Source organism: Mixophyes fleayi, chromosome 1, assembly GCF_038048845.1.
Source record: "Mixophyes fleayi isolate aMixFle1 chromosome 1, aMixFle1.hap1, whole genome shotgun sequence".
NCBI classification, from domain to species: Eukaryota; Metazoa; Chordata; class Amphibia; order Anura; family Limnodynastidae; genus Mixophyes; species Mixophyes fleayi.
In genome coordinates, this window is record NC_134402.1 from 106,401,381 (window position 1) to 106,411,776 (window position 10,396).

Below are 10,396 nucleotides of genomic sequence, written 5' to 3' on the forward strand. Positions count from 1 at the left end.
TTTTATGGCTTCCCAGGACATTAGCGCTTTGTAATGCATGAAGTACTATTGTACTGTGAGTCAAGCACTGTAACACTTGTGTCCTGATGACAAAGGCCTGTGCGTTAATACTACACACACAAGTCTACCCCTTATCATGGACACTGTAGAATGACACAAGCTTTCAGCGGGCAGAGGGCTTCACTTATCTCATCAAATGATTATTTTAATGTAATCTTCGGCATCTTGAATGTACTGAGGAGACCAGGGAATTGATAAGCAACTGTAGTGTAAAAAAGGGACGGAGCTGGCCTTGGTACTGAATATCAAACTGATATCACATTTAGTAGAACAATTCTTCATTTACACTTTCTACCCTAATAAAATGATTTCTGGATCATCCGTCAAAATGATTTTACCATCTGTGTTCATTGCTTAATAATTTATAAATATACATTTAACTATTAAACGTCGAAGTTTAATTTAATTAAGAATCGCAGGACAGACTCAAAATAACAAAATAATCTTAAGCAGATTCCTTGCAAATTAGTTGTGACATAAAATATCTTTGCTCTAAGGCTGGTGTATACGAGAACACCCAAGAGACTTTACACTAAAAGCAAATGTTTTCTGTACGATTTTTTTTTATTTTTTTTTATTTTTATAGTTCAACGTAGCAGACATTGCAAATAACTGGCACATATCTTTAACATACTGATAACTTCCTATAGCGACTACAAGTTATGGAAAAATCGATGCTTATGATATCTAGCTGTCGTGGAATTCTTAAATAGGCTTTACCAAGCAGGTTGTTAGAACCGCATTATCGGTGTACTCCTGCCCCCAGGCTGTAGGCAGGGAATAAGCCCCCAAGTGATATAAAGTAGGTCATTGGGGGGTCCCATAGAAAGCTCGATAATATACCGTGAGCAAACTTAGAGCTTGGGGCTGAGGCAAAACTCTAGGGACCATATCACCTTCAGATTGATCCACAGTGTCTGAAATTACTTCTCATCAAACGAAGCAATTAGTTATTTGCATTTTGCATTGCTTAGAATGCTTCATATTATATAAAATAAAGCATATTATTCAGTCGGTTACACATTTAAAACAAATTTAGTTTTACTATGGATGCACTTAAAAAGGCACGTTTCACGAATAATATTGAATAACTGTAAAATAGTAACTGAATAGAAGATATTCCAGAAGTACGAGATGTTTACCAGTTTTTCTCATTTTATTACCACATATTGTTTATAATACGTTATGATAAATTGGTGTGTCCTGTAACACAGTCAGAGCTAATTTCATACATACTTTCTTAAAATAAGAATTCTTTGCAAACTGCTGTCGAAACCTTGTATTTTAATGAAATACGATTCATCAACATTTGGAATAACTTAATACATTACTATAATAAATAACGTCTATTAGCAAAACAATTAAACCCAACCTTTTACGGGACGTAAAACCTGAAATAATCTCAGAACAGCAAAACAGCAAAACTCTGTAAGAATATATTTATATATGTGTTGGTGTGTGTTAGGCTAAATTAAATATTTACACTACTCTGATCGTTCATTGGTTTCCAATACTTTGAAATTCTACTTAATGGTGTAAATATGCAGGTCCCACTACTTCTATTAAACTTAATAGTCTTGTTTTCATTCACATGATTATGCAGACCATTTATTTACAGGTCCGTTTATGACAACGAGACTTTGTCACTTATATAGAAATGTGTAGCTTACATGTCTGCATGTGTTGTGTCTGGCAATGTGGGGATCCACATTAAATATTTAAGGAATTCTAAGATCATTCAAGTATCAAGGTCCACATACTATACCTGGGGCCAGAAAATTGTCATTATTGTCACTGTAAATCAGAGATTTTGGGATCTACCTATGGAAATCTACAAATGTTTTCATGGAAAATGTTGAAGGTTTGGTAGACAATAATTTTGTAATTTTTTTTATATTTTATACTTAAAACGCGTATTTTCTGTGCATTCAACCTAGGAATCACATTAGTGAAACGTATTAAAAAGCAGCAAATTAACTAAATATTTAAACAACACATACCCAAATTGTCATTTGCTAGCAATTAGTTGGATGTAAAATAAATAATAAAAAAAGTGATACATACATCAGGGTGATTTTATCTAGACCCAGAATCACAATAGGAGACAAATATACTCATCACATTAAAAATATATGTACTGTATATGTATATATATATTTATATTTAATATATCAAGTAATTGTTGAAATCGATTGTAATGATTTTAGAACAAAACAAAATACATCTGAGCAAACACTTTGCCGAATCCAGTCCCCAGCATCATATCAGTCTCTTTTCCCGCGAGCTTAATTCTCTTAAAAATAGTTGAAATTTTAATCGGGAGAATAATAAAAACATGTCTTACTTGTTTAGTCCCGATCCATTAAAAACTGACAGTAGATCTCGAGTCAACATGACATTAGTTTGTGTTCTTGACAAATATAGGGGTATTATGAAGTAAAGATCATCCCTTTATTTCTGCTGACAAATGCCAGTGTGATAGAGATGTAGGTATATACATATATATATATTTATATATTTAAAAACTTTAAAATCTGTTCTGTTCATTACAAAATTGAATACAATTCCAAGCTGTCTAAATCCCAGCTGAGTATTTCATCCTTTTTTGTTTCTGTCTCTGGTTGCAAAACCAGACCCGGACCACATTCTTTTTCAGGTCCAGTTTTTCGGCGATAGCTGCGATCTTTTCAGAGGAAGGACGAGGTTGGATGGCGAAATAGGCCTCAAGGGACCTCTTCTCTGGAGCCGCTATGGATGTGCGTTTTCTTTTCTTCTCGGCACCGTTGAACAGTTCAGGCTTGGTGAGCTTCTCCCGGTGAGACTTCTCTGCCTCCTCCAGCCAGGCTTGCAGGATAGGCTTAAGGGCAATCATGTTGTTGTGGGACAGGGTGAGGGATTCGAACCTACAGATGGTGCTCTGGCTGAGAGAGCCCACACCAGGGATCTTGAGATTGGCAAGAGCAGATCCCACATCTGCCTGGGTAACCCCGAGTTTGATCCTCCTCTGCTTGAACCGCTCAGCAAAGGCTTCCAAGTCCCTTGGATCGGCGTCCACATCGCTCATGCATCCCATGTGGGATGGTAGCCCGTGGGCATGTGCCATGCTTAGTGCTGCCTGGTGCATAGGATTCATGCCTGACATGTGAGGATGAGCTGGAGTGGACACCACGGAGCCATCTGGTCCTGTCATGGCCCCCAGTGTTAACCCTGGGGTGATGTGGTCCAGAAGTTCTCCTTCCAGAGGTTGGTGGTGGTGATGGTGGTGGTGGTGGTGATGGAGGGAACCAGCTACTCCGGATGGATGGGAGATGGGAACTGAGGAGGACGAAGAGGCAGAGGTGCACGGGATATTGTTCATGGTGTGGTAGGTAGCGTCCGGCTTGAAGGGACTGTGGTGGGGCGTGTGGTGATGGTGGTGTTGGCTCTTGCACTGAGACACTATATCCACAGCAGCCAGAGCTTCAGCACGGGCCAGCAAACTCTCATCCAGACCTCCGAATATATTGCTCTGCAATGTCAAATAGAAAGCACACATTACTGTCTGCTGGGAATTCACCGATTAAAACTTTTCCAGAATGTTAAAAAATCCTGGTACACAGAGAGAGGGAGAACACACGCCTAGACACACACAACACAAGATACATGCAACATCCCAGGTCATAAAAATTAATATGAAAGGCAAGACCGGCTGAATACATAAGTTGAGGCAAAAGAGGGAGAGAAACAGAGGGGGGAAAACATTGGAAGTGTTGGGTGATTTGCTGTGCAGACATGAAAAAAACATCAAGCAGATAAAGGGGCTGTCAGGATGTGCCTTACAGCGGTGATTATGCAGAGTACATACCGGTGGGGTTGGGAGACAGGCTCTTCTCATCGCCTCCGAGCTGCTGCCGCCTCCCCCGGCGCCGGAGCTGGTCCTGATGCTGGTGATACTGGGGGAGCTGGTGGCCGAGGAAGATGTGTGTGGGGAGGAGGAGTGCAGGGCAGAGTACTTGGACTCGTCCTGCAGGCTGCCGTGAGCCATGCTGAAGTGCTGCTTGCTGTTCAGGGACATCATCATCATGTTTGCGGGTGGTTGTGTAGTAGAGGGGTACTGGGAACCAGACACCCTCCGAATTATTGACAGACTCAGGGTTAGAAGGGGAGATGGATCTTCAAATCTGCCGCGGTTAGAAGCTTAGGGCTGTCAGCAGCTTCCCTCCTTCTGCTTGTCCTGTCTCTCTCCCTACTTGCAAGGAACCAGGTTTTGTCTCTGTGAATGTCCCTGTGAGTAGCGTGGCTTTGCCTATCCTCCTCCTCCCCCCTGAGAATAAATACAAGATATTCTAATATTTTCCTTTCTCTGCCACTATTACTCCTCCCATCCAGGATCTCCCTCGCTCGTGGTATTAATGTTTGATACGATAAAAAAAAAAGATATCCCTTGGCAGTGAGCAACTCACTCCAAACACTGGACAAGCGGAGGAGAACCTCGTACCACAGCCATGTGCCCAAGGCCGGCTGTGTTCTGTTTCCTTACACTTACATTACTAAAATTTTATGCCATGCACCTCTTGTCTCCATAGTTCACCAGAACCCTGTGATGCAGTTCTAACTGATCCCTTTTCACTGTTCAATTTTCTTTTCTATCTCTCTAGCTTTTCCTATACCTCTCGGGAGCCACTCTTCCCTGTCTTAGATGGATGCTGCTCCTGATGCTGGTGCTGCACACCTTGGCCTGTCAGGTAGTCTATGAGAAGAGGAGGTATCAGTGTGGATTGGATACGAAAAACATCCTGCCTCTGTGTTCCATGGGTTCGGCTCATCTGTGATTGGATAGCCGTGCATGTGTGTTTGTATGTGTGTGTTTGTGTGTGTGTGTGTGTGTGTGTGTGTGTGTGTGTGTGTGTGAAAGACGGATTGACACTGTAGAGTCTCTGTGTGCTAGTGCAGTATATAACAATAGACGTGTGTGTTTTCTCTACCCCCTTTCCCTTATTATTTAGTTTTTCATTAACCACCCTAAACTTATTTTCTCTATTAGTGTTCTGGTTATTATTTGTGACTAATGTATTTTTGCTCCATTGACATTATTATTCTGAGGGCAATAGACTTTTAAATGATGGATTTCGTGCATGGACTGTCACTGTACCACGCAGTCACATAGAGAACACAACACAAGATGGATAGCCAAATACTGGGCGCATGAGCAGTCAGTCAAACCTCTCATCTTTAAATAGCTCCTCACACCTGCTTTTAATATGCTCCCCCTGTAAGCTGCTATTTTTAGATTTTTGATGCCTTTACTGTCACAGGGCGCCCCAGTGTCCTAAACACAATTAACTAGAATAAACTGTAGCATTATACAATGCCTTTGGCGTTGCTACTATAATATACACAAGTCTCAGTGAACACACCCTCAGATGAACCAATTTCTTTACTGACAGCAGTGAAACAATTGCTTATAAGCACTGGAAGAGAAAGTGCTACCGACACGAAGGAGTTAAACATACAAGAGGCACCTGCTGCCCGTTGTGGTCACTGGATCACAGCTGCATTACATACAAATGGTTAACCCCTTATGTGTCGCCGATTACTGCTAAGGAACCTAACGCAAAATAGCGCATTGCTGCGTCAGTATATTATGCAGTCTGGGTTAATTCATTTATATCATTACCAGCATCAAGATATTGGGGGGAAATGTATATCCTCCCTTTCAGAAATGCAAGTTCTCAGCTGTTTATACTTCGGTCTACGGGTTCTTTTTAGAAGGAAATCCCAAAATTGCATTGTACAGCTTTTACTGTCGCCATCTCGCAGAAATGAAATAAATCAAAGTTAAGAGCTTGAGGATCATTTAATTATTGTGCGAATAGCGCTGTGCACCACGTAGAACAACATCTCTAAGCAAATTATGGCCGGGCCAGGAAGGAATTATTAGATTGAAATTTCATTTAGGCTGGGGAGACACAGCACTTCAATATGTAATCTGTTATGCCTCATCTGATTTGTATGCTTAATTCGCCTTGACGAATTTATTAGTTTTCATAATAGTGGAGGAAAATGAGTGGTACTATAGTCTAATACATGTGTGTGCTATAAATTGTGTGTCAGCGCGGAAAGGCTCAAGTCTGTGGAAATCTTTTATTAATGACTGCAAGGCTAGTCCATCATATAAACCTCTTTAAACTGATAAAACCATTTTAGAAGAAGTAGATTAGTAGACTCGTGTTAATTAGGCTGCTTTGTCAGTGATAATGGTTCAAACTTTAAATGATGTTCTAATTAACAAGGTTTGTATAATTTGCCTACTCTTCAAGGGACATTCGTTGGTGTAATTATTATATCATGTGCAGCAGTGAGACTGAGATGTATCTGTCTCGGTGTGCGGAAGGTTATATAGTGTAGTGTAGGAATGACGACCCAAGCCATGATTATTGTACCACAGCTTAGGGTAATGCAGTGTGGAGTGATTATCTCCGTTCTGGACGATACGGATTGTAAAAGAACTGAGTCTACAGTAAAGTTTGGAAGTGAATTGGATCGTCGGTTGCTCCAAATCTCTGGTATTGCTGTACTGCATATCCTATACAAAGGTAAGATCAATATGGTATATTTCTGTAATGTGTAACTATATCAGTGTTTGTGGCTAACTTGATTAGGGAAAGGGTTAAAAATACTTTAAATGTTTTCAATTATAAGGTAATTATCAGGTGACATTTACCATTAATAGATGAGAGTCAACAGGTGACAGTATCAATAGCCAGCAAGTGTTATTTAAATATTCAGTGCAGCTCTTTTTTTATATAATCGATTCACATTTTGTCAAATAATAAAATGTGTACTGTACTTTTACTAGAGCTTAATTACTTGCAGACATGTTTTAATGTATTCTGTCGCATGGGAGAATTGGGAAACGCTTTTCCTCAATTTGCATTAATCTTGATCTTAATAGCAACTGACAACAGATCTCCAAAATGCTAAACTCTTGTCACTATTCTGTGAGGTAAATACGGCACTGTAATACATTCATGAAAACTGCTGAAATAATTGACTGAACTTTTTTTTGGTGTTATAATGGTGGAAGATAAAGTTAAAAGTTACATTGTGAAACGGCCGTAGTTCACCTGTTTAATCTGACTGCAAATATTTCATATCATGGGCAAACATGTTTTGTTTCCAAAAATGTTCTTTACTTTGAATATTAGAGACAAAAACTACTTGTAATTATAGTTATCTGTATTTAAAGATTAGTGAAAGCTGTGAAACAGCATTACACACACTTTCTGCAGAACTGATTTGAAACAAGCTTGATACACTTTCATATCATTATTACAGTTCTTCTGGATGGGTGATTTTAAAACACTTTAGTTATTCTGAAATGCTTCCAAGACTTCCTGATATCCGTGTAAAGTTATTCATAAGTTGGAACTGTGAAAAAGATGAACAGACACTGAGCTGCGTCTTGACCTAGAAGCAGGATTTAGAGGTAAATCAGTGAGTCCTCAAATGGTTTAAAGTATAATTATATTACGTCTTTCACTGAATAATAACCTGATTCATTATAACAAGTTAAGGATGTCCCAGATAATGAGGATAAAGGCTGCTAGTTTAGCCACTCAGGTAGATGTGCTGCTGAACATTTTTCATCAGCTCCATGGATTTGATTCTCAGAGGGTGTTTTACCTTAACAAATCTGAGTGAGGTGAGGTATGACCCTGGTGATGTGATGATGATTCACTGAGACTAGAATGAATGGCAAGAGATTGACTTTGAGGCTTATTCACTCAGAATTACAGCAGAGTGATGTTTAGCTAATGATCTTTGAAGGATCAATATTGTTTTTTTTATAGAGAAGTATCAATTGCTAAAAGGACTGTCTTACAACTGTTCATTATTGTGAATCAATAGTATCAACCCCTTCATGACTATAGTTCTCATGAAGGGCTCTCCGGTGTAATTCCAGGCAATTTTTGAGATTTTCCTTTTGCTTTACTATACAGAATCAACTTTTGTGGTTTCCAGAAAACATTGTGTTTGGTGCTATAATCAGGTAAGTAACATTAATTTATGAGCATTTTATAGATATAATCAGGCAAGCCTTTTTAATATAAAACATCACTTTCCATGATTTTCACAAAAATGCACATCTTAGAGGGTACACTGGTTTCTTCTCCTTATTATTAATATTATTACTTTTATTCAAATAGTTCAACTCACGAAATATACATCTGCGACTTCTATATTCATAAAGGATTCCATGTACCAGTACATTTTTAGATGTTTTGCTTACTTTTGGTAGTAAACTAAAGTTTATGTACAACTGTGTGTGTGATTTATATATTTATTTTGTAATCTTTACTTCCGAGAAGGTCTCATAGTATAGTATTATATTAGACCATATGTGTTTACATGCACTAATATAAGCTTAAAAATCAGCCACAAAGGTACTCTGATGTCACTGTGGTTGCCATGGGATACAGAAGTGTGGCTGTAGCTGCACATGTAAAAAATATGTTTTGATTGTGTGGGATCTATTACTCAGAATAATTTAGATTTAGAGTTGGGTCATTGTAAATTGGAGTACAATGCCAAAGATATACCATATTACAATGACCCCAGTGTATCCACGCACTGCTTATTGCATGTCCATTCTTTTTCATTGGCTATGCTGTGGCTGCCATCCTGGATGAAGTTGATTAATAGCGGGTAGTCTACGGGCGTTTTTTTGTTCAAATACATTTATTTTTTAAATGCTGTGTTGGTGTTTTGTGTTTTTTTAAAATTTTCTCTGGTGCACTACAGGCCATGCTTGCACTTGTGGTTCCCCAAGTGCCAGCATGCAATGGCAGCTTTGGGTATGCTAGTGATTGAAGTACCACAAGCACCAGCATGCCCAAATACTTAATGTGGCGTGGGCATGCTTGGAACGTATAGTGCAACACAAACAAAATGTTTTTTTCCTATTTATTAGGACATATGTCCTGCATTTTATTGCGGGCCAGATCCCTCAAAGGAACCCAGCCCCATGTTGACAGGCTTAGGGCTGGTTTGGCAATATGGCAGAGGGACCTCACGCTATGTATTTCTCTAATATAGTGCCAGCAGACTAACAAAGTCTAGTGCTGGTATTAGCTAAGTCAGGGGGACACCCCCCAGTTTTGCTAGTACCATCCTAGGCTGGCAGCACTAGGGCTGGTTACGATTTTTTGAGGGGGGGGGATTTTTTTATTTCTAATCAATTATTTATTTATTTTAACCACAGCTCCCTGCTGAGGGTCGTCATCATCATCATCGGCACAGATACATTTCCTAGACGCGTATCTGAAGTTTGAAAAAGTGCTTTTGCCATTTACGAGTTGGACTTAATCTACATGAGGCCCACAATGTCATACTTCTTGTAAGATGGAATGAGAATGTTTACATTTGTAAATGTTGCAAAATTATTTTTAACACTGCATTAACTGGAATTTTAGGTCTATTGACCCTTTAAAAATGCCTGTTGGAAAATAAGCCCAGAGATTCAATATTCTCTGGGATCTTTAAATGATGGTCTTTTATTGTCAGTGTTTTTATTGTTTGAGTCAGCTTTACTCTCATACTTTACATTTCTTTGCAAATGAAAGCAAAGCTTCACATACAAGCTGTGCAGGGAAAACGCTGCCTCTCAGGCCGTAGGCACAAGACTACTGTGGCCAAGGCTAAATCCAGCCCTCGTCCTATACAATTTCTAAAGGGAAAAATGATGAGAAGACCTATAAGTCAATATTTCCTCTTGTGTGTTTCAATTTCTGTGATATCACCATTGTTTACGCATCTATTTTTGCCTGTGATCTTTAATAACAAAGGTATGTGTTTTACTTAAAATATATGACATTACACTTTTATCTTCTTGTGGAACATTATGATTTTTTTTCTAGGTACTAACTGACAGGACTTTGACACTTTAGGGTAAATGTATCAATCTACGGTTGCCATCATTATTTAAACAAGCAATTTTATTAAAGGCAAAGCCCATTGGGGCCGATTGATACAGTTATCTCTATGTTTAGTTTTCTATACATGTTAGAGAAGAGGAATAATTATGGATATAATTATTTTTACAAATTCAAATAATCCAAGTAATCTAAAGGTGTTACCTTTAATAGCCAACTATAGTGAAAATTATACCACATTCTATTTAACAGAAAGATGTACTTAATATAGCTGTTGTATTGCATTTCTCAGGAAGCACGTCAGTAATATTTCTTACCAGAATACACTATGACCCTATACGGCCAGCACGGTGGCTCAGTGGTTAGCACTTCTGCCTCACAGTACTGGGGTGATGAGTTCAATTCCCGACCATGGCCTTATC

General features: G+C 38.9%; 1 protein-coding gene and 1 long non-coding RNA gene across 2 annotated transcripts; one reads left to right on the top strand and one right to left on the bottom strand.

The window, feature by feature from the left end:
* Positions 1-1,197: 1,197 nt before the first annotated feature.
* POU4F2 (POU class 4 homeobox 2) lies at positions 1,198-4,922 on the bottom strand. Its single transcript, XM_075199042.1, has 2 exons — positions 3,905-4,922; positions 1,198-3,568 (listed from the first exon to the last, which is right to left on the bottom strand). Exons 1-2 carry the CDS (start codon positions 4,121-4,123, stop codon positions 2,636-2,638), a joined length of 1,152 nt encoding a protein of 383 aa, XP_075055143.1. The 5' UTR covers positions 4,124-4,922; the 3' UTR covers positions 1,198-2,635.
* Positions 4,923-7,656: 2,734 nt separating this feature from the next.
* On the top strand, positions 7,657-9,926 carry LOC142141001 (uncharacterized). Its single transcript, XR_012688597.1, has 2 exons — positions 7,657-8,092; positions 9,305-9,926. It is a non-coding gene; the product is annotated as an uncharacterized LOC142141001 (long non-coding RNA).
* The last annotated feature ends 470 nt before the right edge of the window (positions 9,927-10,396 follow it).

Coding starts and splice junctions, on each gene's coding strand:
- POU4F2 (XM_075199042.1), bottom strand. CDS start 4,123: ATGATGATGATGTCCCTGAACAGCAAGCAGCACTTCAGCATGGCTCAC. Junction 3,569..3,904: donor CCTGTCTCCCAACCCCACCG/GTATGTACTCTG, acceptor TTGACATTGCAG/AGCAATATATTCGGAGGTCT.